Consider the following 27893-nt stretch of genomic DNA (forward strand, 5'->3'; position numbering starts at 1 on the left):
ACATATATGCCTGTGTGCCAGAAGAGGGCACCAGACCTCATTACAGATGGTTGTGAGCTACCACATGGTTGGTGGGAGTTGAACTCAGGCCCTCTAGTAAAACAGTCTTCTCAACCTCTGAGCCATTTCTCCAGCCCCTACTGCATTTCTTATGTATAAAGGAAGTCCTGTATTAACCTTACTTATTTTTTGTTTTTAATTGCCTTTCAGTTGAGTGTTCGAGGAAAAAATAAAAAAGAAAAACTCGAGGATTTCTTTAAAAACATGGTTAAGTCAGCAGATGGAGTAATTGTTTCAGGAGTAAAGGTAAAATGTATAAAACTTATACTTGATGAGCAGCATTAGTCGAGAATATAGACTTTGTTTTGTAGATAGGGTCTGTCTTTGTAGTTCTGGTTGGACTGCGGTTCACACAGACCATTTGCCTGTGCCTCTCGGATTCTGGGATTAAAGGTGTGTGGCTACACCTGACTGCCCTGTGTGCTTTATGAATGCTCTACAGGTCTGGTCATGAGGCAGCTGAGTAGAGGAGAGAGATAAGGGAGATTTCTGTGTAGAATGATGTTAAATCCCATTACACCAGCCTCCAGTACAGGACAGACAGCTGTAGATGGGCTGCCTCTGAGCGCTTGCTCTTGCTTGCAAATACTGGTGCAGACCTGGGTTTGGATTTAAGTAGCTATCAACTGAGGTTTTGGTAGTGTCTTTGGGTAAAGTGTGATCTTGGGAAAACTGCCTTCTCTGAATCTGTTTCTCTATCTTCAAATGAAGTCATATCACTTGGTTCATGGAATTATGGGAAAGATAAATGAAATATGAGAGAAAATATTTATTAGTCCCTTACTAAATAGTAACAATTTCTTTTTTCTTAATGATGTTTTTTAAATGGTATAAGAATTTACTTATCTGGCATCTTTTTTCTGTAAATGTTACAATATCAGTAAATATTAAGATAAATAGTGTTTCTGTTTCATTATTACTGCCAGCTCTTAAGTCTGCAGGGAAGCTAGTGTGTGCTACTTGACCTACACTCTGGGCTGGTGTTCACAGCCCAGGTATTGACTGCTCTCTCATGGAGACTCAGTCTGCGTCTTTTCCGCTGTTGCTGTACATTAATAGTTAGCAATTTCTTAGCTAGTGGACATTTTTGAATGTGTATAATATATTCATTTAAGGCTTGAGCTTACAGTCTTCATTATAACCTTACAAGTTAGATATTTATCCTCATTTTTGTGGTTAACAAAAGTGGTATGTTTGAAGTGATGGTTGAATGGCACTTTTTTTAGAGCAGATTCTTGCTCAGATTTTGTTGCTATAAATGGTAAATTATATCAGTAACTCAAAGAACAATTGCTAGAAAGCACTAATAGTGATTTGGTTTTTTTATTTACAACATATATCTAGCCTTATTTCAAGAAGAGATTGGGGGCTGGAGAAATGATTGTTCAGTGTCAATACCACAGTTGTCTTCCAATGGACCCAGGTTTGATTCCTGGTATCCACATGGTCAGTTTCAGGGAATCTAGTGTCCTCTTTTGTCTCTGTGAGCACTAGGCACACAGGTGGTGCGCAGACATTCATGCAAGCAAAACACCGATACCTGTGGGGAAAAAATGGATAAATGTTAAATTACATACATACATACATACATACATACATACATACATACATACATACCAGTGAAAGGAAAATGGGTAAGTGTTAAAATGTATACATACATACATACATACATACATACATACATACATACATATTGAAAGTGGTGCTTAAGTGTATCACTGTTCCCACAGAACTCATTTGGCTGGCTTTGTCCAAGCAATTAGTTGGCTAGGCTAACTGTGTTAGCCTGAATGACCTGTGAAATGTATAATAGAACAGGAAAAATGGGTTTCTCATTTATAAATACCAGAACTTCCCCCTTCCTCAAACGCATTTGTTCACTCCTCCTGTGGTGACGTTTGTGGCAGCAGAGCCCAGCCCGGGTCTGTTCCAGGGTAAACAGAGACACTCTAGCCTTCAGCCGGCAACCATGGCTTATCTGCGAGCATCTCCCTGTGCCAGTGGCTCAAGCCAGAGCACTGGGAGATAGCGCTCCCTTCCTGACTGTAAATGACAGCAAGGTTTTAGATCTCAGTCGAGCAAGCATGTGTAAACAGCCACTGCTCTCTCCTCGTCCCACAGGATGTAGACGACTTCTTTGAGCATGAACGAACATTCCTTTTAGAATATCACAACCGAGTTAAGGATGCATCTGCTAAATCTGACAGAATGACAAGATCTCACAAAAGTAAGGCTTCTGTGGTAAAAACTTTTTTTTTTAAGATTTGTTTGTTTTGCTGGTCATGGTGATGCATGTCTTCAATTCCAGCACTCAGAGGCAGTCTGTTAGTTCAAGCCCAGCCTGGTCTATATAATGAGTTGTAGGACAACCGAGAGACCCTGTCCCAACCACCCTCCCCCCAAAAAATATGTGTGTTCATATATACCTTGGTATGTGGATGTGCACCGTGGAGGCCAGAAGAGGAACTGGAGTTGTAGGTGGTTGTGAGCCGCCTGGTACGGGGCTGGGAACCAAAGCTAGGCAGGTCCTCTACGAGGCCAGCAGATGCTATTAATCACTAACTGCATCATGCCCCTACCCTCCAAACTTAGACTGTAACTGAAATAGTTGTAAAGTCAACATGTTATTTACAATTTAAAAGTCTGAATATAGAACAGTAGCCTGTGACATTCAGGCCCCCAAGTGTCTTTTTTTGGGTCAGAATATATCCCAAGCTGTTCTTGAAATCAGTTTGTAACCAAGATGTCCTTGAGCCTCTGATCTTCCTGCCTTTGCTTTGCCTAAACTGAGATTATAGGTATGTGCTCTACCCAGTTTTTATGTGGTGATGGCCCTTGACCCCAGTGCTTTGTGAATGTTTGGTAAACACACCCCTGGTTAAGGCACAGACTTAGCCCCTACCTGGTTTGATTCAGTCTGGCCTTTGAGCTGTGAGGTGTCCTGCCTTGGCTGCCCCTAAGACCTTTTTAAGGTTTTGTTGGTATATACTGGTAATCCCATTGCTTGAGGGCCAGCCTGGGCTATGTAGCAAGTGAGATGAGATAGCTCAGTGGGTAAAGATTTGTACTGTATAAGCACGATGATTTTAGTTCAATCCCAGGAACCCACATAAAGGTGGAGGAAGAGAATCAGTTCCATAAAGTTGTCGTCACCTGCACACTTGTGCTGACGCACACACTTGTGCTGACGCCCCTGTGCCGCACTCAAAACATACACTTAAATAATAATGTTTCATTTCTTTCTTTATTATTTTTATTTTTAAGATTTACTTATTTTATGTGTATGAGTACACACTGTAGCTGCCTTCAGACATACCAGAAGAGGGGATTGGATCCCATTACTGTTTGTCTGGGGGTTTTTTTGGTTTTTTTTGAGCCACCATGTGGCTGCTGGGAATTGAACTCAGGACCTCTGGTCCTGTGCTCTTAACCTCTGAGCATCTCTCCAGCCCCTAATAATAAACTTTAAATAAATAATTTTTTTGTTTTTTGTTTTTTTGGATTTGTTTTTTTCAAGACAGGGTTTCTCTTTATAGCCCTGGCTGTCCTGGAACTCACTCTGTAGACCAGGCTGGCCTCGAACTCAGAAATCCGCCTGCCTCTGCCTCCCAGAGTGCTGGGATTACAGGTGTGCGCCACCACCGCCCGGCTAAATAAATAATTTTTAAAGAAGAAAAAGAAAAAGGTACAGGGAGAAAATGAATTGAAGAACGTATTAGTGGTTTGTATTAATTTGTCCAAATAGATGTGCCTAAAGATAGATGAAGATGAGTGTGTATTCCTGGTTGATGTTCACAAATAAGATAAAGCAGCTCATGGTGACACGCTTATAATCCCAGCCCTGTGAGGCAGAGGCAGGACTGAGCCAGCCTTGGGTCATTTTAGACTACATTCTAGAATTACAGGTGTGCACCATCACATCTAATGTATCCCGAAATGTAACAGACACGTTGAGGCTGGAGAGAGAGATGAGTGGCTAAGAGCACTTGCTGTTCTTCCAGAGGGCCTACGTTTGATTCCCAGAACCCATGTCGGACAGCTCAGTAACCACCTGTAACTCTATCTAGTTCCAGGGGAATTTTAGGCCGGCGGTCTCTTTTGGCCTCCAAGGAGGTATGCACACAGGAACACATACCCTTACACAGATATTTATAATTTAAAATGTTTTTAAATTGTGAAAATATTAGAACCATTCTAATTTAAATAGCTAATAGTCAAGTGTTTATCCGTTAATTTTGTGCAGTGTAAGTATACTATATGGATTATTGTTTTGTTAAGAGACAGACACTAGTGAAAAATACTGCTACTGAATTCTCAGAGAGCAATCTTGTTTATTACTATGTGGTAATTCCTTTGTGCTGTGTTCTTGTGTTGCATGTAATTTATCTTCTAGACACTGTAACATTGAATAACTCATTGAATCCTCCACATAAATTATGGTATGGGTACCATTGTCATCCTCATTTCCATATAAGGCTGCAAACACAGGGATGCACCCAAGGTCAGAGTGGTCCCATGTTGCACTGCGTTCCTTTCATGCTGAACTAAAAGAAGCACTCACTATAATGCTCTCTCAGCAAGTGAGCTGCCTGCGGGAAATCCCTGGAATTGTGCTCAGATTCAGTCCTTTGCCCCGTAGCATCTGAATAAAGGAGCTATCATTTGTGTATGTCCCCTATGTACATCAAGTCTCTTCTTTATGATTCCTACCTATCAGGCCTTCTCAGTGACTTTTATCATTGCTAATATCTATTACCAGATCATTGTGCCTGTTTCTTGGTTGGTCATTCTGCTTTTCCAGTCTTTCTGCTTTAGACTGTAAATAGCAGGCTTTTCTAGAGGGGTAGAGTGCCCTACAAGCCTTTTTATGTTGATTTTGCCACCTTTTGGCTTGAATACTTCGTGATATTTATCACCCAAACCCAAACTCTGGTGGTTTGTAAGATCTTGACTTCCAGAGTGCGTCCAGACTTCCTGTCTTCACGTCCCCTGCTGCCCTTGTTTCCAGCAGTACTGAGTCACCCCTGCCCTGGGTGTGCTGTTCTCTATGCTGCGACCCTTCTCCATGCAGTTCCCGTCAGTCAGGTAAAGATTTGCTCATCCTACACAAGAGTTCATTCTGTGGTTTCCACCGTGTCCCCAGCTTCGGTGGTGTCTTACATATGTGTGTATATATACACTTCTGCTCCCATCCTTCCTAAAGCAGTTTTCACATGTCAGATGTTGTCCACCATACTGCATTACAGTCGCTTGTTCCTTTACTGGGTGTCTTATATTACATTTTGCAGATAGGTGATCAGTAAGTATTTTTTAAATCAACAGGTTAATATATTATTAAAACTTGCTTTTTAATTCTTAAAACTTTCTCCATAGGTGCTGCTGATGATTACAATAGAATTGGGTCTTCATTATATGCTTTAGGAACTCAGGACTCTACAGATATATGCAAGTAAGAATTATAGCTAAGAACATTAATATAAGTCAAGCAGATGAAGGGCTTTGCTGGCAGCAAAGGAAATAGTACTTGTAATTTCCATAGGCATTTTAGGATATTTTTATCAACCCATTTTTTTATTATTATAAAATACTTGGTTTCTTTTTTGTCTTCTCACTTTCTAATTATTATTTTAAAATGTTCAACACTTCAGGCTGGGCATGGTAGTACATCCTTTAATCCCAGAACCTAGGATACAAAGGCAGGCAATATCTGTGAGTATGAGGCTAGCATGCTCCTCACAGTTGGTTCCAGGCCAGGCCTGTGTGCATAGTGAAACCCTCTCTATAGATAGATGACAGATAGATAGATAGATAGATAGATAGATAGATAGATAGATAGATAGATAGATAGATAGACAGATAGATAGATAGATAGATAGATAGATAGATAGATAGATAGATAGATAGAACCTCTCTATAGACAGAGACAGACAGACAGACATTGGACAAACTTGCTATATATTTCATTGGAAGTCAGGTTAAACTTTTTTTTTATAATGCCTTGGTTACCTTTTTCCCTGCTCCAGTGGTGGGGCCAACCTTTACAGTGTTAAACAATTAAAGTTGTCTACCACTGAGCTAAATAACCAGTGCCCCCACCCCACCCCCACCCCCACCCCATTACCCTTCTCAACACTTTGTCACAAGGTCATATGTAGCCAAGAATGACCTTGGACTCTGAATTTTCCTGCTGCACCTCAGTCAATGCTGGCTGCTGGGATTTACTGGCATGTACTCCTTGCACCGAAACTGAAATTTAAACAATTTATTTTACATTTATTTATTTTGTGTATGTATGTGTGATAGAGATGTATATCACAGCGCATCATGGAATTGAGACTGGATCAAGTTTGATATACATGATACCTTGTATCAAAAATAAAACTGGGAAGCAGATGTGGTATATATTTCATCCTAGTACCCGAGGCTGAGGCAGAGCAATTTTGAGTTCTAGGCTAGCCTGGACTACATAGTAAGACCCTGTTTCATCAAACCAAGAAGGAAGGGAAAAAAATTAAATCTTGGAACTGGAGAAATGGCTCAGTTTGGTTCCCAGCATGTGTCTTTGTGGTTTACAGCTACCTGTAATTTCATTTCCAGGAGATCTAACACCTCCTTCTGCACATATATAGAATACTCACACAACATACCTACATTAAAATTTAAAAATTTAGGGAGTTGGTAAGATGGCTCAGCAGTTAAGAGCATTGGCTACTCTTCCTGAGTTCAATTTTCAGCAACCACATGGTGGCTCACAACCATCTATAAGGGAGTCTGGTACCCTATTCTGGCCTGTAGATATACATGCAGCAGAGCAAACATACATACATACATACATACATACATACATTATTAATTATATATATTTACATGCAGGCAAAACAGTCATACATAAAAAGTAATTTAAGTTATACACACACATATATTCTTTATATATTCTATATACATACATATTTTTCTTTCCATTTGTATGTATGTGTGTGAGTGTGTGACAGCTGTGTGCTCATGCCCTCAGAGAACAGGAAGTGTGTCAGATCCCCTGAAGCTGCAGTTACAGGTAATTGGGAGTCATCTGCATGGTGCTGTGAACAGAACTCTGGTCCTCTAGAAGAATAGCAAGGGCTCTTAACTGCTGAGCTATCTACTACAGGCCCCCTCCCCTTCCAACCCTGTTTTTGTTGAGATCAATTCTTACTATGTAGCTGCTGGTCTCTTAACTCACAGAGATCTGCCTGTCTCTGTCTCCCAAGTGCTGGGATTTAAGGGTTGAGCCACCACACCCAGCCCGCACTATTGAAAAGTTGATATTTAGACTTGCCACACTGTCTATTTGAAAGTAAATTCTGAGATAGCAATTGCTTATTTATTTTTGTTTTCAGAACAAAGCTGCTATATCTATTAGTGTTTAAACTGGGACTGTAGTTTGGTAGTAGAGCCCTTGCCTAGAGTGCATGAGGCCCTGGCCTCAATTTTCTTAAATGCCGAAAATAAAGAATCAAACAATTTTTAAAAAAATATTTACTTACTTATTTTATATATGTTAGTACACTATAGCTGTCTTCCGACACACCAGAAGAGGGCATCAGATTCCATCATAGATGGTTCAGAGCCAGCATGTGGTTGCTAGGAACTGAGCAGTCAGTACTCTTAACCACTGAGCCATCTCTCCAGCCCCAGAACCAAACATATTATTAGATGACTCTAAAAACTATTCTGACTTCAGTGTTTTCCTTTAATTGCTTGCTTTAAAAAAATTTTTTTAACTTTTTCCTGTTTTTGGAAACAGTGTCTCACTGTATCTCTGTAGACCTTTGTAGACCAGACTGGCTTAGAACTCACAGAAATCCACCTGCCTCTGCCTCCTGAGAGCTGGGGATTAAACGTGTGCATCACCACACTTGGCTATTTATTTATTTATGCACATACACACTTGTATGTATGCATAAATGTAGAGATCAGAGAATAACTTGTGGGAATTTTTATCTCCTTAGCAACATATAGATTCTAGGGAATCAAAATACTCTGGGTTTTTAATAAGCAGTTTATTGTTATAAGTGTTATAAGGAAGTATTTTTTTAACTGTTGGAAGTCTTCAGTTAACAAAATCATCAGATGTTTTACGTGATGAAACAAAAACGTCCTTTATTAATATGGTTTGGAGTCATTATCTCTAAACAGAGTGAAAAATTAACCAAGTGATGCTTCTGATGAAAGTATTTTTCCCTTGCAGATTTTTCCTCAAAGTTTCAGAACTGTTTGATAAGACAAGAGTAAGTACTAAACTTGAGAGAACTGCTGGACCATTGTATTGCACTGTAAAACTAACATTTTATCCACTGTGAAACTTAAACATAGTATCACACTATAAAACTAACATAGCAGAAGAGTCGCCTCTCACTTGTCCCGCTTCCATCCATGCATGCGTGGTGGCACAAAGTAAAAGTAATAGTAATGTAAAAAACATGTTCAGAATATCCGCTGTGGTGACCTGTCAACATATAGTGTGCTGGGGTCCCACGGGTAGAGCCGCATTAACAGGACACAGTGTGCGCAGCCAAGTCAGCCAATGCACACTTTATTCAAAGTCTCAGCTTCTTTTAAAGTCAAAACACTAAAGATTCCCCACAGTTTGCAGTTCTCACCAGCTGCTGTTTCCCTAGCAATAGCTTATCTTGGTTCAAAGGGACCTTGTGCACCTCTGCAGACTGAGACATCTGTCTGCAGTCCAACTCTTAGATGTGTTGCTTCTTATAATTAACAGCAAAAGTACTTTCTCATGAGAAAAGGATCGTGACGGCCACTTTCTCAGGCATGCAGCTTACTTGACAGAACATCAGGATTCTCTAAAGAGAGAGTATGCTTACTTTTTGTCCCAGTATGCTGGGATTCTCGGCTATCCTTCAGTCACCTCGAAGCTAGCAGGCTGGGAGCAGTGTCCTCATGCCATTTCTCTACAGTGACCCCTACCAATAATCCTCGCCCTCAGGAGGCTGAGGCAAGAGGAGTCTGAGTTCAAGACCAGACTGGACTACACAGCATGACCTATCTGAGAAAAAAATCTCTTAGGAACAGTGAAATGGCTCAAGGTAAAGTACAGGCCTTTGCTGTCATGACCTGAGCTTGATCCTTGGAACCAATGTGATGAAAGAAGAGAACCAACTCCTAAAGGCTGACTTGTGACCTTCAATACCACATGCAGTTCCATTCTACCACGTTCTGTTCCCATTTGAATAACTTTGTGCATTCAGGATGCTCTCTGTGAGCTTGCCCATACTAGGTGGGGTTTTTTGTCACCTGTGTTTTAGCTACTTGGTAAGTGTGCCTTTAAGAAATAAACAGCAATTTTAACAGTAATTTTAAAGTTGAATTATTTTTTAATATAGCCAATACTAAAATGAAAGAAAAAAGAAAAATGGAAAGCCAGGTAGCGGTGGTACACACCTTTAGTCCCAGCACTTGAGAGGCAGAGACAGGTGGGTCTCTGAATTCAAGACCATCCTGGTCTACAGAGAGAGTTCTAGGACAGCCAGGGCTACACAGAGAAACCCTGTCTCAAACAATCAAACAAAACAAAAAATATAGCCAGTAATATGTTTTTCTCAATACCACCAATACAGATTTCTCCTTTTACATTCTAAGTAATTAAGTGACTTTTTGTGGTGTAACTTAAGTCAGAAGACACATTAGATCCCTTATTGCATTTAACATATAAAACATCTCTTTAGACAGATGTGTTGGGTTAATCCCTGCACTCAGGATTAGAGGTAGTTGAATCTCTGAGTCCTGTCCCAGTGGAGGAGAGTGTGGGGAGGAGGGAGAAGGAACTGGGAGGAAGCTGGTAAGATGGCTTAGCAAGTAAAGGCTTTCCAAAGTTCCTGAAACCAATGTAAAGTTGAAAGCAGGGAACCAATTTGCAAGAGTTGTTCTTTGACCTCCATATCATAGTGTGTACACACTCACATACACATATGTACAATAATAATGTTTTAAGAACCACCCCCTCCAAATTATATGAGCCAGATGTAATGGGCATGCCTATAATCTCGGCGCTTGGAGGCTGGGGCAGGGGAATCATGAGTTCAGGCCATCCTGGGCTACATAGTGAGACACTTTCTTTAAAACATTACCTTTATCATCATCTCTTTTTTGGAGGGGGACGGCTTTTGGAGACTCTGTAGTCCTGGCTGTCCTGGAACTTGATCTGAAGACCAGATTGGCCTCAAACTCGGAGATCCATTGGCTTCTGCCTCGGAGTGCTGGATTAAAGGTGTTAGCCATCACCACCACCACCTGTCTCTCCATCTCATCTCAAATTGCTTCATCTATTGATGAGCACCTTCCAGTGCACTGCAGTAGATTCAATAATGATGAAGCTAAAAATGGCAGGAAAACCAGTTTTCAAATATGGAAATTCATTAATGTTATTCCACTTATTCATTACTTATAATTACATAAATTCATTAATGTTATTTGATTTTTCTGTTTATTTCTTATTGGAATTACAAAAGACACCCTGAAAAAAGCAGAATGGGGTCTGTAGTTCTTCAGTGTTTTGACTTAAAGTAGAATATAGCAGGTGATCTAATACACAGGTCCCCCTTTTTCAGAAAATAGAAGCTCGGGTGTCTGCTGATGAAGACCTCAAGCTTTCTGACCTATTAAAGTACTACTTGCGGGAGTCTCAAGCAGCTAAGGTAACTGCTGTCATTTCTTCAGATATGATTGGATGGAAAAGTGTGAAGAGTTGGTTTATGGGGACACCGGTTTGTATTTTCATGCTTTCTGCAGTGTTCTGTTATGGCTGGGATCCTCCCACTTGGTAGGGTAGATAGGAGAAACGAGCGTGAGGCTATCTTGGGCCATGTAGTGAGACTTTGTCTCAAAAGATAAATAAATGCTGTTTCCTGGAGCCAGGCATAGTGGTGCACACATTTTTTCCCCTTGATTTTTGGTTTTTTAATTTGAACTTACACCAGGCAGTGGTGGCGCACGCCTTTAATCCCAGCACTTGGGAGGCAGAGGCAGGCGGGTTTCTGAGTTCGAGGATAGCCTGGTCTACAGAGTGAGTTCCAGAACAGCCAGGGCTATACAGAGAAACCCTGTCTCAAAAAACCAAAAAATAAAAAATAAAAAGAGCTATGTTTTCACTTTTTTTTTTAAAAGATTTATTTATGTTATGTATGAGAATATACACACCAGAAGAGGGCATCAAATCCCATTACAGATGATTGTGAGACACCATATGATTGCTGGGAATTGAATTCAGGACCTCTGGAAGAGCAGCTAGTGCTCTTAACCACTGAGCCATCTCTCCAGCCCCCTGGTGCACATCTTTAAATATTTAATCCTAGCACTCCAGAGGCAGAGGCAGGTAGATCTCTGACTTTGAGGCCAGCCTGGTATATAAGTTCCAGGACAGCCTGGCCTACACAGTGAAACCCTGTTTAAAAAAAGTAAAGTGCTCAGATAAGATTCACATACCTACTGGTTTCTGATTTGGTCTAAATAAGTCTCTGGCTGACTTGAGAACACTACTAAATAGAAGTGCCTTGTATTTCAATGCAACTCACACATTTCCTGCTATATATAAAAGACTTCATTTTCAAACAGCAAAGATGTAGAAAAAATAAAAACAAATATTTTAAGACAGGTGCATTAAAAAGCACTGAGAATACCCTAATTTTCAAACCGGTTATGGTTTGTGAATTTACATGGTAAGGCCATGGTTTGTGGGGAGTTTGCTTGGATTAAAGATGTGCTTCCCCAAGTAGCTTGAATGTGGTTCTTGCATTTGCTCTGCTACTTAGCATTATCCCCAGCCCAGCTCCTCACTTCTGAAGGCTTTGTTTGAAAATGTGGTTGAAATAGGTAACTTTGTAGATGTGACTTTAAAAGTAAGTCTGGCTGCTCCTTACTTCAGCAGCACACATAGTAAATCAGAATGTATGGGGAAGATTAGTGTGACCCCTATGTAAGAATGATGGCAAATTCATGAATGCTTTTGGGGGCTTGAGGTGGAGTGGTCTCACTGTAAGGCCTTGGATGGCCTACAGCCCAAAGAGATCTGCCTGCCTTTGCCGCCTCAGATTAAAGTCACAAATCACCACACCCAGTTCAGTATTTTCTAAGCTCATGTGAGGTTCAGCTTTTACCTTTTAATAAATATTGTGGGATTAAAGAAGGAAGAAATCAGCTGGGTGTGGTAGCCTTGCCTTTAGTCCCAGCACTGTGAAGGCAGAGAGGCAGCTGTAGCTCTGTTGAATGCCAGGCCTGCCAGGGCTACATAGTGAAACATTCTGTCTCACAGAAAGAAAAGAGGGATGAGGTGGGGTGCTGAATCAGGTCTATTGTTCGGCATGCCCGTTGTCCTAGCCCTTGGGAAGTGGAGCTGGAGATCAGGAGTTCAGTCATCTTCAGCTTTGTAGAGAGTTTGCAGTCATCCTGGACTACTTGGGACCCTGTCCAGAATAGGCAGAATCATGAGACTGAAAGTTGATAGTGAGTAGAGGCTTTCTTATTGAATGGTGAGTTGTGTCTAACATTGGTTCCGATAGGTATTCAGCTCTGTGCACGTAGTATAAGCTCTGGGTTGTATATTTTAAATGGATCAGTTGTAAAGTATGTGAATTCTATTTCAATTAAGCTATTATTTATTAAAAAACATTTAGGGGCTGGGAGCATAATTAGTGAGCCCTGGTTCAAGCCCAGAACAGAGTATTTAGAGTTCCTGGTGTGTGAATGCTGATGGTAGTGTTGTATCTAACTGCAGTAAGGGCGCAGCACACGCTGTGACTATTCTGTCTTGTAGGACCTCCTCTATAGAAGGTCTAGATCGCTGGTGGACTATGAAAATGCCAATAAAGCACTGGACAAGGCCAGAGCGAAAAACAAAGATGTTCTACAAGCCGAAACTTCTCAACAGTTGTGCTGTCAGAAGTTTGAAAAAATATCTGAATCTGCAAAACAAGGTACTGATGATGCACCTTTGGGCTCTGCGCATGCTTTATGGTAGCTGTTCTAATTGTTTTATTTTTGTTTACAGAACTGATAGATTTTAAGACAAGAAGAGTTGCTGCATTCAGAAAAAATTTAGTGGAACTTGCAGAACTAGAACTGAAGCATGCAAAGGTAGTGCCATTAAATATTTAATCATGGGGGCTGGAGAGATGGCTCAGGGCAAGAGCACTGACTGCTCTTCCAGAGGTCCTAAGTTCAATTCCCAGCAACCACATGGTGGCTCACAGCCATCTGTAATGGGATCTGATGTGCTCTTCTGGTGTGTCTGAAGACAGTGACAGTATACTCACATACATAAACTAAATAAGTCTTAAAAGAATATTAATCATGTAATTTTAAATTGAGTCAGTTATAAAATAACTCCTTTAACCAGCCTCCTACAGGAGATTGGCACAACTGTCCTTGGATGATTTGGATGTTTTCTTTTATACTTGTGTGTGCGTGTACATGTTTGCATGTACGTATGTGGGGGGGTCAAAGACACCTCCTAGGGTTACTTCTCCCTTGTATAAGTTTCCAGATGAACTGAGGGTTCAGGCTTATGCAGTAAGGGCTCATACTTGATTGATTAGCCCTCTCACTGGGCCGTACTTGGGGTTTTGTTGTTTTCAGTACTAGAATTGTACCTAGGATTCTGTATGCCAGCCAGCGTTCTGTCACTGAGCTACATTCCCATCCTGACAGCACAGGATGTTTGTCTGTTGCTGTTGAGGCAGCTTCTTAACTCTATAGGCTTGGTTAGAGCTCACTAGGTAGACCAGGCTGGCCTTGAACTCAGTGATCTTCCTGCCTCAGCCTCTACTTGGGAGGTTTTACTCTGACCTATACACATGCTGAGACACTCACACATACATACATGCATGCACACACACGCACACACCAAACTGGTATTTGCCATTGTTGGTAATGCTTACCTGTAGGATACACTTGAAGAGGCAGAGGTAGCGTCACAAGTTCAAGGCTAGCCTGTGTTACACCTTTGGAGCTGGAGAGTTAACACAGCAGTTATAAGCAGCACCCAGATCAAGTGGCTCATAACCATACTAGCTCCATGTTCAAAAGATAGAACATCCTGTTGTGGCCCCCATAAGCACCTGGATAAAGATGGTATACACATACAAATAAAAACATACCTTTTTAAAAAAAGATATGTCTCAGAAAAAATATGAAAGCAATCAATATTCTAGCTAGTGGGTGAATGGATGAACTGTAGTATATAGGCTATTATTCTATGATAAGCAAAGAAATAAAGTCCTAGTAGAGCATGGAAGATTTTTTTGTTGTTGTTTTTCTCTTGAGACAGGGATTTTTGTATAGCCTTGGCTGTTCTGGAACTAGCTCTATAGAACAGGCTGGCTTTGAACACAGAGATCCACCTGGCTCTACCTCCAGAGCAATGGGTTAAAGATGTGCCACCACCACCCAGCAAGATAATCTTTTTTAATTATTTTTATTTCATGGCATTGGTGTGTATCTGTGAAGGTGTGGGATCCCCTGGAACTGGAGGTGCAGACAGCTGTGAGCTGCCACACTGGGAACTAAACCCGGGCTTGGAAGAATGAGCAGTGTTCTTAATCATTGAGCCATCCATCTCTCCAGCCCAAGATCCTTAGTGTTTTAAAACCCATCAATGTGTGTTGGACAAATAACTCAACAAGCTAAGAGCTAGGTTTCTGAGAGGGGATAGGTTTCATTCCTAGCACTCACATGTGGTTTGTAACTCCATTTTAGGGAATTACAGGCCCTCTGCAGGTACCAGGCCTGCATGGAGTATGCATACATACACTCATACAATGTATACATGCATACAAAACCTCATATACATACGTACATCTGAGATTTTTGTTTTAATCCATGGATGGGTCTTGCTTGAATCTACTATTATGCTGGCTTTGGAATGTTGATTTTTATTTTTCTTTTCTGTGATGCCGATCAAATCCAGGACTTTGCATATGCTAGGCAAGTATTCTTCCACTGAGCTATACCCCATCTTCAAAGGTTGATATTCTCGCTCTCTCTCTCTCTCTCTCTCTAATTTGAGACTAAAATCTCCCAAAACTCACTCTGTAATTCAGGCTTGGTTTAAACTCATGGCAATATTTCTGTCCTGAGTTCTGGGATTACCAGAATGTGCTATAGTCTGTCTATCTCTGTCTCTGTCTCTGTCTCTGTTTCTCTCTCCCTCTCCCTACTGATCCAGAGGCAGAACTCTCAGCACCGTGTCTGCCTCCAAGCCACCATGTTTCCACCATGATGATAATGGACTAAACCTCTGAACCTGTACATCAGCCCCAATATAAATGTTTTCCTCTATAAGAGTTACCATGGCCATGGTGTTTCTTCACAATAAATAGAAGCCCTAACTAACAACCATCTGGGATTACAGATGTCCCACTACACTCAGATTTGTATTTGGGTTCCAGGGACTCAACTCAGGTCATCGTCATCATTCTTGGGGAGCCAATGCCTTTACCTGTTTGTCTGCCCTGCCTCCCACTCCCTACACCACAGGTTTTTGTTAGATAGTCTAGCGTGGTCTCAAACTGACAATCTCCTGCCTCAGGCTCCCAGGGCTAGGGTTCCTGGCATAAACCTCTGCACCCAATGGAAAGTTCTTCCTTTTAGCACAATGTTGTGTCTTAGTCACTGTTCTAATTCCGTGAAGAGAGACCATGACCCAAGCAACTCTTTTTTAGATAGGATTTTTCTGTGTAGACTAGGCTGGCCTGGAACTCACAGATATCCATCAGCCTCTGCCTCTACCTCCTGAGGGCTAGAATTAAAGGCACCACCATCCAGCTCAAAGAACTTGTTATAAAAGAAAGCATTTAAACTAGGACTGGCTTACAGTTTCAGAGGGTGGTCAATTATTATCATGGTATGGAGCACAGAGGCATGTAGCTAGAACAGTCTGAGACCTTCACATTCTGATCCACTGGCCAAGAAAGCCCACCCCATCCCTACCTGCCCTATGACACAGTTCCTCTAACAAGCCACATCTAATGCCACTACCTAAGTATTCAAATATGAGTTTCTGAGGCCATCCTTACGCAAACCACCACAGTGGGTTTGGGGGAGTCTCTCCCTGTAGTCTTGGCTAAACTAGAATTCACAAAGATCCATCTACCTGCCTCTACATCCCAAATGCTGGGATTAACGGAGTGTCTCACCAGAGCCTACGCATATCTCTTAAACTCTGAAGCAACTTCAAATGTTCTACAAATGGCTACCCATGTGTAAATTCTGTAGAATACTTTTGTGTGCAATGTTAGTGGGTTTTCTTTAATACTAGTTTAATGGCCTATCACACAATCAGAAAGCATTCACTAGTTAACCTTGGACTCAAAAGTCTTATTTTACCCTTGGCAAAAACATGTCGCGGGTGTGGAGAGTTGATTGCCTGCTCGAGCATTGGCTGCTCTGCTCTGCCGCGCAGAGGACCCAGGTTCTTCAGTCCCAGCACCCACGGTGACTTAAAGTGGCAGCAATTCCAGTTCCAGGGCCACTGGTGCCCTCTTCAGACTGAGAAGAGGCATCACATCAGGCAAAGCACTCACATAAATAAAAATGATTTTTTTTTTTAAGTAAAGCAGTCTAAACCATTCATTCTCATCTAGGTAGAAATTTATTTACTGAACAAGTTGGTACTATGTATTTTTAAACTGTTATGGAGATGTTTCTAGAATTGTGACATTAGAATATAATTTTTTTCTTTTATGCTTTCTTGCTTGCTTGCTTGTGTGTGGTCCCTGACATACATGCAGGCAAAACCACCCGTACACATCAAATAACAATAAAAAAATATTTACAAGCAACAACTCTTTCCAGCTGTTAGGACTAAGCCCCTGATGGATTGTTTCCTAGGGTAACCTCCAGCTGCTGCAGAACTGCCTTGCAGTTTTAAGTGGAGACACATAGGCTTCCCTCCGCCTTCTGCTGAAAAGGGCTGCCTTCAGATCTGTTTGTTTTCCTGACGACCTCCCATCTAAGCTCACTGGGAACAACAGAGACAGCGGGCACAGGGCATAGGCTCTTCTTCCGAGAGACGGTGGAGCGGCTCACCGGCCACAGCGCAGCGGCCTGCCACCTCGAACTCCACCTTCCAAGAAGCCCAAAGTCCAACCCTCTGTTCTCTAAGTAGCCTGTCTTAACTGTGTTTATTTCGTATGTGGCGATTCTATGGCTGAAGGCCTTATTTACCTTACAAGAGTCGCTCGTCCCGTTTTAACATTCTCAAAGTCCATTGTTCACACAGGATAAAGGTTGCCTTTCTGAATATTTTGTAAGCATCCTGTTTCCTTAGTTCTTTCATGTATCTGTGTAAGCATCTTAACGAAATTTACTTTGAATTAATGAATGAAAAGTTTTTGGGTCAGACTTTGTGTAAGCTTTATAAGTGTGATCTCTGAAGAAAAGCAGATGCGTTAGTATGTTTGCCTTAAACTTGTGGACTAAACCAACATTGTAAACGCCCAGAGACCCCCACGGCGTTCTTACTCCATGCTCCTTGTACCGCTCTGGAATTCGGGGGAGCCGTAATAAAACTGCTCCGGCATTATGCTTCACGCTGCAGGTCTTTTTCTTTTTCTGTTTCTATTTTCTTTTTTTCCTTTTGAAATGGCCAACCAGGTTCAATGAATTCTTTACCTCAAGTACAATGGCCCAGTCTTCTGGGTGCACTGTTTCAAAGTGCGGGAGCATTAGAGTCCCCGGATTCCTGACTCCAGTTCCTGTCTCACTAGATAACCATGGGACGTTTGTCAGCCGAGCTACTTGGTGGCTGCCAAGGCTGCATAGTAAGGTAAGAGGTACAGGGAACGATGTCTGCTAGGAGCCCGGGGGGGGGGGGGGGGGAGAGGTGTGCGGGACCAAAGGTGGGGTGCTAACAGGATGAAAGCCACGCCTGCTCTTTCTGACTGGCCCAGACATGATCCCCGTGTTCCCGGTCTAAAGTTGAGTTGGATGATGGACTTCTCTTATCTTTCTGTCTTACTCCTCTCCTGTTTGGAAACCACAAGGAGTTCTCCGGTCACCCCAGAACCGGTTCCTAGTTTGTTTACATTTCTCTAAACCATCCTGAGGATTCCGAGATTAGGATCCACCCAAGACCCAGATGCAGCCTCTCTGGGCGCAGCCTCTCTGGGCGCAGCCTCTCTGGGCGCAGCCTCTCTGGGCGCAGCCTCTCTGGGCGCAGCCTCTCTGGGCGCAGCCTCTCTGGGCGCAGCCTCTCTGGGCGCAGCCTCTCTGGGCGCAGCCTCTCTGGGCGCAGCCTCTCTGGGCGTCAGCCTCTCTGGGCGCACACTCTCTCTCCTCCCTGTGCTGGTTGCAGTGCTTGCTCTCGTGACTGGCATGGTTCCCCGTGCCGGGCGAATGTTGGTTTTCCTGTGGTCAGCCGAGACATCGTTTTCTTCCTTTGTGTGCTGGGCCTTCATTGGTAGAAATACACCCACTCGGTGTCCCAGTGGGTGAGTGCGGACCTGGGGCCCTGCTTCTGGATTCGGTCCGGCCCTCACCAGCTGCTCTTGAAGCCTCAATCCAGTAAGGACATGCTGACCTACCTCACGGGGATGTTGTGAGGTACCGTGCTGAAATGTGACGGTGCTGTGTAAACACACACACACACACACACACACACACACACACACACACACACGGGGGGGGGGGGGGGAGCGGGCAAAGCACACGACGCTTCTCTTACCCGTGGGTGGAGTGAGTGCTCCGAAACTTTTTATTGGATTTGTGCTTACTTTTTATTTACTGTGTAGGAGTGCTTTCGCCTGCCCATCGGTCTGTGGGCCCCATGTGAGCAGTGCAGGAGAGGGCCAGAAAGGGGAGAGGTGGGGCAGAAGAGAACATAGGATCCCCCAGAACCGGAGCTTCAATGTGGGTGCCTGGAAACCGACCGGGTCCTAGGGAGGAGCAGCCAGCGCGCTCAGTCACTGAAACATGTCTCCAACCGCCGAGGTCTATTTTCAGATGAGTGTGTGTAGCGTGTGAGGAGGGACCTGGAGAAGGCCAGAGGCGTGCTTGTGGGAGTCAAATCTCCTTCCACCACGTGGATTGTGGGGCTCAAACTCCAGCTGCCAGCCATGGGGCAAGTGTGTTCACCCCTGAGGAGACTTGGCAGGCCCAGGATTCATTGTGAGTGTGTGTCCTGGGGCCGGGGGTACTTGGTAGCAGCTGCATATACTCCCTTGGGGGCCTTGGGTAGGCCGCAAAGCCTACAGAACTAGAGGAGAGTGTGCAGGGCTTTCTCACCAACACATGGAAAAAATAATGTGTGCCGCGTGCCTGTGACCCCAGGACTGCTGCTGTGAGTTTAAGACCAGGCAGGCCCCAGAGGTGAACAGCTGCCTCTGAGAACAAGGGAGTGCAGGTGAGGTGGGGCACCCCTGTAACATCAGCTCGGGGTCCCCCTGTAACAACAGGGGGACCCCGAGTCTCCTGCCAGCCTAGTCTACACAGGAAGTTCCAGGCCAACCAGGGCTACATATGTGTGGCACCCCACTCCCACACCAAACTGTGGAGCAGCAGACAGGGTGGCTCACTGGGTAGTTACCTGCTGCCAAGCCTGAGAACCTGGGTTTGAGCCCCAGACCCCCTGGAGGGAGAACCAACTCCTAGAAGTCAGCCTCTGACCTGGACACGCACAGCACCCCCACATGCACAGGATTGGGTTTAGTTAATGAAACCCAAAGGAAAACGAATGTCTGTCCGTCCACACAATGTACTGTAAGGGGCATAGCTAGGAAAGTATGGTGCACATAGAGCGGGCCACTGACTAGCTCTCTGCTAGTCCCCTGAAACACGCCCACCCACTCTGGATTCACTCCTGATGAGGCTGGCGGGTTTGCCTACCGTCCTGGCAGTCTGGGGAGAGGTGGCACCACCAGCAGTGGCCAGAGGCCTGCAGTGGCCAGAGCCCAGGGGCAGAATTTACCTCCCTGGTTGGGGAGGCCCAGGACATGAAACTGAGCCCTCAACGCCCTGGAAAAGCAGTGGGGATGGGAAGGAGTTGTGTTTGGTAGTGTGAAGAGGGAGATGCAGGCACGTGCACGCGCACACACACACACACACACACACACACACTAGAACTGCTGGAGGGACTGGAATAGCTCCAGACACCCCACTCCCACTAAAGAGCCAAGTTTTCAGCACAAAAGAGACTTATTTACTTATTTGCCCCAGAGAAACAAAAGGCCGGGAATAAGAGACAGACAGGAGATAGAGGACAGAGGGGAAGGGCTCCTTATCAGGGTGGGGCGACCACCAAAGGACTCCTTCTGGAAAGAGGAGACAGGCTTCATCCTGGCAAATGGCAGTTTATGGGGTAAAATGGGAAAGCCCACGTTAAAATGAACTGTTTCAACTTGATTGGACGTGGTAATTGGGGTGGTCAAAGGGGGGCTTTGGTTGCTGGACTTGAATACTTTCATAGCTGGACCTCGGTAGTCAGCCTCTGGGGGAGGAAGTGACCAAATAACCTTGGTGGCCAGCTTTAGGAATGTAATCTAAGGGTATTTTAGCAAGGCAGAGGGAATGGGGGAGAAGGGCAAGGCCTTCTTGCTTCCCTTGCTCGCCCGATGCCTGCTGCGCTCCGGCTGCCTAGGCCTTCACTGGCTGGACTTATTTGGCCAGTGAGGTTGAAAAGCTGGGCCAAATGGAGCACGGTGCAGAAAACGGATGGAGGAGGTCCCAGCAGCCCGATTTTAGCAAGCTACTGCTGTCGGGTAAGGGATTCATCTGCTGAGGGGAAGGGAGGGTGGCATCTGTCAAGAGCCTGCCCCGCTCTCGCAGAGGACCAGAGCGGGATCATCATCTACTCTAGGCATCCCACCCAGGACAGCCTGTAATGCCCACTTCCGGGGAGCCGACACCTTTCTCTCGGACTGCACGTGTAAGTGCACACAGCGCACGCGTACATTGTTGTGTAACCCTTTCTCCACACCATGGGAACTTCTTAGGCTGGAGGCAACAGAACTCAAAATAGCTTCAGGAAGTTGCTGAAACCGACCTGCTCTCCTAGCGCCCACCTCCACCCCACCGTCCCAGGAGTGAACTGTAAAGGCTGCTGAGTGTCACCCTCAGAGAAGCAAGCTGCAAAGGAGCCTCTGCGAGCCGAGCAGCAGAGGTGGACATCAACTGAGCCTCCTGGAAGGGATGCTCTCCAGCCTGCTCCACAGCGGCCCGCCTGAGGGAGGCCCTGTGGCCCTGTGAACTGTTTCCCAGGCCGGGGAGGGCGCTGGAGATGCAGCTTGAAAAGGCAGAATAACGACTCCGAGATTGAATTGTTTGGGAATAAATGCCTAGGCCAAAAGCTTCGGCTCGGTCCCACTAGCTTGTACTCAATTCTCCACCCTTCTCTTCCAGGGCCTGCCACGGGGCTAGTTCGGACTCCTCGGGGTCATGTGACAGTGTCCATCAGCATTCGGGGGAACGACTCTATCCCAGTATCCTCTCTCCGTGCCGGAACTCCTAAGAGAACGGATCTTTTGGGTTCAGACTCCATCATAGAGACCTAAGGTCAAACTCAAGTTAACAAGAGGGTATCTAGCACCCGTTTCCAGGTTACCCCCAGCAAGACCTGTGTCTAGCACCAGTTACCAGGTTACCTCCCAACAAAAGTTGCGTCTAGCATCAAGTCTCCAGGTTACTGCTGGACAAGGCTGCACCCCCAAGTTACAAGCCTACCCCTGACACTTCACTTCCTAAGAAGTGAAGCACCAGTGAGGAGGAAAACGGAAGTTTGAGGCTGGCATTAGTCAATTACGGTAAAGGCTGCAATGGCCCCACCCAATCAGAAGTGCACTAGGCAAGATACCCCTTTCCGGCCTCTACAAATGCTTGCCTCAAAGGAGCCTGCCAGGCTCCAGGCTCTGGGTCAAGTCCCGTTCTCCTGCCTCGCAGACGGTGATGTGACCCAAACTCGAGCTTAAATAAAGAAATCCTAATGTGATTGCATCCGACTCGGCTCCTTGCTGGTCTCCTGGGGGTTCACGGACGTTTCTAGGCACACCACACCCACCTCCTTCCTATTTCCGGACTGAGCTAATAGGCCATCAGCTATTTTATTGACAGGTGATGCTTCCAAACAAGACCCAAGCGAGTGTCTCTATACAGCTGTCTTTGAGTCACCCCTGTTTCTTCCTGTAAGTCACCCCTCACCCTTATTCCTGTAATCAACTCCAATGAAACTCCTTGGTCCGCTGAGTTGGAGTTGGATTGTGGTGGTATCCAGACTGTGTCTGCTGTGGGCCCCCTATCCGGGGTGCATAGACCTGTGTGTTGCATCTCCCCGAGAACAGTCGTTTTGCACAACTCTTACTTAAAACAACAACAAAAGGAAACAAAACAAAAGTGTGTGACAGGAAGTGAGGTGAGACACTCGGTGTACTTTATTTACATTGTGTGGTGGAGCACGTCCACCCGCATCCGTCTTTTTCCTTTGAAACTCGGGGCGCTGAAGAGGCGTCTGTTGGGATTTAACTGTGACTGGGGGTAACTAAAACTGAGCACCCTAGACAGGAAGGACCATCCCCCACCCCACCTCACCACCCTACACCCAGAAGAAGACCTATTGGAGAGAGCTGTGCGCTATAAACCAGTCAGCTGGGCCCGGAGCCGGCGGCCGCCCTACCTCCCAAGGCCTCAGCCTGATCTCCAAGTAGAGCAGTTGGGGAGACAGAAAACTTGGAACGGGGCCTTTGATGTTCATTTCCTGGCAGATGCTCTCCCTGGGGACTGACTGGTGTCTTAACTGGTCAGAGCCCTGTCCTGTGGGTGGTCAAAGCTGTTTCAGCTGAGGAAAGAAGAAAGAAACAAACAAACAAAACGACATGGCGATCCTGGAGACCAGAAGCAGGATCTGTGACGACTGGATAGCACCAAAACACCATCACCGTGCAGATCCTGCAAAATGACTCGGGGGTTGAGAGAGAGCTGAGCTACATACATGTCATGGCTGAGTTTGTGGGTCAGAGAGGAAGGAACCTCAGTTGAAGAAATGCCTCTGTGAGATCTGGCGTTTTCTCAATTAATGCCAGCCGTCCCTGGGCTGGTGTCCCTGGGCTGGTGTCCCTGGGCTGGTGTCCCTAGGCTGGTGTCCCTGGACTGGTATCCCTAGGCTGGTGTCCCTAGGCTGGTGTCCCTGGGCTGGTGTCCCTGGGCTGGTGTCCCTAGACTGGTGTCCCTGGGCTGGTGTCCCTGGGCTGGTATCCCTAGGCTGGTGTCCCTGGGCTGGTGTCCCTGGGCTGGTGTCCCTAGACTGGTGTCCCTGGGCTGGTATCCCTAGGCTGGTGTCCCTGGGCTGGTGTCCCTGGGCTGGTGTCCCTGGGTTCCACAAGAGAGCAAGGCATGTGAAGCAAGCCAGTAAGCAGCCCTCCCTCACGGCCTCTGCATCAGCGCCCACCTCTAGCCCTGCTCGAGTTCCTGTCCCTAGGATCTGAAAGTGTAAGCCAAATAAACCCTTTCTTTCTTCCCCAACTTACTTTTTGGTCACGGTGTTTTGTGGAAGAAATAGAAAAACCCTACCTAAACCAGTAGTGTGGGACTGGATATTAAAAGGAAGGCCATTCCCTTGCGTCTGGTTGGCAACCGTTAGGATACAGGCGTGAGCCTCCATAGTCAGTGTAGCAATGCTTTGTGCCTGAGAACCTGTAGCGAGTTTCTATGTGTAGCTCCTAGGGCTGAGTGTGTAGCTCGGCAGGGTAGACGAACTTACTTGCCTTGGCATGCACAACACCCCTCCCCCCCCCCCCCCAGGGTCATCCCAGGCCATAAAGAAACCTTAGTCAGGCGGGAAGGGAAAGCTTGGGACAACACGGATGCTGCCAGAGAGAACGAAGAGCCGGTTCCCGTCCCACCCTCCCGAGTCCTAGGGCAACGACGATCATTGGAAATGGCTTGGGCCATGCGAGCGAGGCACCATGCGGACATCTATCTACTCTGCGTCCCGTGAAATTTTTGAGACACTCGGGGTAGATGTATCCGACCCAGAAGAACGCGAATCAGAATCGGCTAAGGAGAAGTGCAGACCATTCGGCTTAAAATGTGAAGGGATCGTAGAAGATTATAACTAAGGTACTTTACTACGACTGGGTGGTTGCCAGGGACTACACTGCAGAGAACCCCATCTTTGCAGCAGGATTCCATTTTTTGCCATTGAAATTCCTCGGAACCGGAAGGCTCTAACAAAGCAGTTTCTGTCAGTACTCAGGACAACCAAGGAGAGGAAGGAGCCGGTTATAAAGACGAGGAGGCTGAGAAAGGAGCCGATAGCGGAGAAGAAAAAGAGGAAGGAGTCAACAGAGACGGAGAAAAGTAGAAAACTAACGAGGGAGGAGAAAAAGAAGGCCAAGAAACCAGCTGAAGTCACACTGTGCTGCACGCACAGCGCCCTTTGGTTCCGTGGTGATAGCCTTGTGCAAGTGGAGGACTCGGACGGACACCTATCTAGCCAGCAAGAGAAGCTACTCTAGCCATAAACACGATTAGTGGAATCTCTGAGTTTATTATTGCTTGATACCCTGTTTCTTGGCTGTAACTGTTGTTGAAGTACGGCATATTGTAAATAAACTCCTTTTGTTTTATTTAAAAAAGAAAAGAAAAAGAAAAGAGAGAAAGAAAGAAAGAAAGAAAGAAAGAAAGAAAGAAAGAAAGAAAGAAAGAAAGAAAGAAAGAAAAGAAACCTTAGTCAGTTTATTCCATACATACATAGTGTGCTAGAGGTCACTGTGTGTCACTGCATGCCAGTCTCTGTCTCCTGCAGGCCAGGGAAAACAAAAAGAAAAAAGCCTCCTGAGGGCGTGGCGAATGCAGATGAAGACGCGCAATGGCTGTCGGTCCCGCGGAACCCGACGGGCCATGTCTCGAGTGGAGTGTCCGGCGTGGCACGCGATTGATTTCCTTGAGGGAGAAGCATCGCATCAGAGTTGTGGAGGGCGTGAGAGCGAGGCGGTCGCGCGGAGGGGGCGACCGTGCGTTTGAAAGGAGTGCGTGTGGAGGGAGAGGCTGGTGGCGAGTCGAGCAACTCATACTTACCTGGCAGGGGAGATACCATGATCACGAAGGTGGTTTTCCCAGGGCGAGGCTTATCCATTGCACTCCGGATGTGCTGACCCCTGCGATTTCCCCAAATGCGGGAAACTCGACTGCATAATTTGTGGTAGTGGGGGACTGCGTTCGCGCTCTCCCCTGAGATTTTAGTAACAAAAGTAGAGTTTGGAAGATGAATCTTAAAAGTTTTCCTTCGCTTACTATGTGACTAAACAGTCACGAAAGTGAAAATTACTGGCCTAGTAGGCACGTTGGATTTTTAGAAAAAGTAAGTGCTGATACTAAAGCTGCTAAACGCTATTGAGTGTTCAGATCAAACCCAGAAGGAGTGAGACAAACCAGTTTCATGAGAACTTCGGTTTGAGAAGCTTGGGGTTTTCATTTGTTTTTGCTTTTTTTCAAGACAGGGTTTTTCTGTGTAGCTCTGCCTGTTCTGGAACTCACTCTGTAGACCAGGATGGCCTCTTTGCCTCTCAATGCAGGGATTAGACGAGTGCTACCACTACCCAGCCAAAACTGGACATCTTAGTCAGTACGAGGTGTGGGAAGGCTCATTGTGGGCCTGAGCTGGCACTCCTGCCTGCTAAGGTGTGAGGGACCAGTAAAGTATACAATGTGCCTCCACGACCTTTTCTTCAGTTTCTGCCTTGATCCTACGTCTGAGCTGGCTTCCTTCAGTGATGTGGTACTGAAGGTTCTAAAAGAAACCCTTCCTCTCCAAGTTAGTGCCTTTGGTCCCGGGCCAGAAACCCTAAGACAGGCATCATTTGTTGTGACCCAATTAATTTCATTAGACTTGTCTGTGTGAAACGAAATGTAATGTAATATGGGGGGTTATGGGTCTCCCCTCTAATAATGTACTGCTGTTTTGCTACATTATCATGTTGTCAAGTTGCCTTCTAAATATTTATATTTATACCCAAGGATTTGTGTTGCTTTCAACTATCTGGTTGAAAACGTCAAACGTTTTTCCGCAGCGCATTAATGTGTTTACCACGGAGATCCACACCTCGTCAAAATGCAAAGAATAAGTAGCACAGAGTTGGGCGTAGTGGCGCACGCCTGTAATCTCAGCACTTGGGAGGCAGAGGCAGGTGGATTTCTGAGTTCGAGGCCAGCCTGGTCTACCAGGACAGCAGGGCTACACAGAGAAACCCTGTCTCGGGAAAAAAAAAAAAAAAAAAGAATAAGTAACAGCGCTCAGTTGCAGGTGAATGGTCTACATTGGGAACTCGGAAGAGGCCAGGCGGGAGGAGAGCTGTTAAGTGCTGTCTTCTGGACAGGACACAGCTGTGGCACGCATCACCTCACTGAAGCCGTGGTTACCAGCGCAGGAGGCTGAAGGGAAAGTTCAGTGGTTATGAACACTTGCAGAGGACTGGACTTTCCCTCCCAGTCCATCTCCCTGTAACTCCAGTTCCAGAAGTAGAGAAGGAGTATTTCCCAAGACAAAGTGCCAAGCTCAGCAAGAACATTAGTAAATACATTAGAGAAAAATCAAGGAAGATACTCTATCTTAACCTGTAACTTTTTCCCACACTCAAACACATGTGCTCATACATGTAAACTTGCAGGCGTATCACACATATCCACATGCTTTTTGCTTTTTTTTTTTTTTTAAATCCTCCTGGAACTCACTATGTAGATCAGGCTAGCTTTGAACTCACAGAGATCTGCTTGCCTCTGCCTCAGGCCCAGCCCAAAATAAATTTTAAATGTGTGTGTGTGTGTGTGTGTATGTGTGTGTGTGTCTGCCTGCAGAGGCCAGGAGAGTGTGTTGGGCCCCCTGGAGTTATAGTTATAGGCAGTTGTGATGCCTGATGTAACCTGGGAACCAAAGCTGGGCCCTCTACATGAGAACCACGTGCTCCTTAAAAAAAAAAAAAGATTTATTTATGTATTTATTTTATGTCTGTGACTACATGAGAGCTGTCTTCAGACTCACCAGAAAAGGGCACCGGATCCCATTACAGATGGCTGTGAGTCACCATGGCTTGACTGGGAATTGAACTCAGGACCTCTGGCAGAGCAGTCAGTGCTCTTACCCACTGAGGCATCTCTCCAGCCCCAGAACCAACTACTCTTAAGGGGTAAAGTGAGCTGTTTCTCCAGAATCCAAAACAAAATTTAAAAATTAGAGCTTGCTGGGTGGTGATGGCGCACACCTTTTTTTTTTTTTTAAAGATTTATTTATTTAGATGATTACACTGTAGCTGTCTTCAGACACACCAGAAGGGGGCATCAGATCCCACTACAGATAGTTGTGAGCCATCATATGGTTGCTGGGAATTGAACTCAGGAACTCTGGAAGAGCAGTCAGTGGTCTTACCCACTGAGCCATCTCTCCAGCTTCCAATGGCGCACACCTTTAATCCCAGTACTTGGGAAGCAGAGGCAGGCCAGTCTCTGAGTTTGGGGCCAGCCTGGTCTACCAACTGAATTCCAAGAGAGCCAGGGATACAGAGAGAAACTATGTAAACCTCCCAAAACTAGAGAACCTCCTCCAAACTAAAGCGTTCTTGGGCCAATGGTGGTGGGACACACCTGAAAGGCAGATTGACATTATCCTACTCTAAGGACAAACTTTCCATCCCACTTAGTGACTTCTGCCAACAGAGGAATGTGTCACCACACCATAGCTAAGCCCTGCCACTTTAAACCTGAGGTGAGGGTGTTGGGGGGCAGGGAAGACTCAACAGGCAAAAAAGCATTTGCTCACAAGCCTGATGACCTGAGTCCAGTCTCTAGATTCTCCTTCCTTCCTT

The 27893-nt window shown here is 45.3% G+C and overlaps 1 protein-coding gene, 1 long non-coding RNA gene and 1 other non-coding gene across 4 annotated transcripts in view; all 3 read left to right on the forward strand.

Annotated features, from left to right (window-relative positions):
• Positions 1-17054, forward strand: part of Snx6 (sorting nexin 6) — a 40522-nt gene extending 23468 nt beyond the window's left edge. The window contains exons 7-14 of one of the 2 annotated variants that reach the window (XM_052185858.1): positions 211-306; positions 2182-2287; positions 5434-5509; positions 8288-8327; positions 10665-10751; positions 12866-13025; positions 13100-13185; positions 16939-17054. In XM_052185858.1, coding sequence (XP_052041818.1) covers positions 211-306; positions 2182-2287; positions 5434-5509; positions 8288-8327; positions 10665-10751; positions 12866-13025; positions 13100-13185; positions 16939-16992 — 705 coding nt within the window. In that variant the 3' untranslated portion in view covers positions 16993-17054. The remainder of the gene's footprint in view (positions 1-210; positions 307-2181; positions 2288-5433; positions 5510-8287; positions 8328-10664; positions 10752-12865; positions 13026-13099; positions 13186-16938) is intronic. The other variant, XM_052185857.1, reaches the window with a different exon arrangement.
• Positions 17055-18118: 1064 nt separating this feature from the next.
• Positions 18119-22030, forward strand: LOC127687337 (uncharacterized). Its single transcript, XR_007978371.1, has 2 exons — positions 18119-18612; positions 18840-22030. It is a non-coding gene; the product is annotated as an uncharacterized LOC127687337 (long non-coding RNA).
• Positions 22031-25105: 3075 nt separating this feature from the next.
• On the forward strand, positions 25106-25269 carry LOC127688083 (U1 spliceosomal RNA). The gene has a single exon (XR_007978546.1). It is a non-coding gene; the product is annotated as a U1 spliceosomal RNA (small nuclear RNA).
• The last annotated feature ends 2624 nt before the right edge of the window (positions 25270-27893 follow it).

The sequence above is a fragment of the Apodemus sylvaticus genome, chromosome 6 (genome assembly GCF_947179515.1).
Source record: "Apodemus sylvaticus chromosome 6, mApoSyl1.1, whole genome shotgun sequence".
NCBI lineage: Eukaryota > Metazoa > Chordata > Mammalia > Rodentia > Muridae > Apodemus > Apodemus sylvaticus.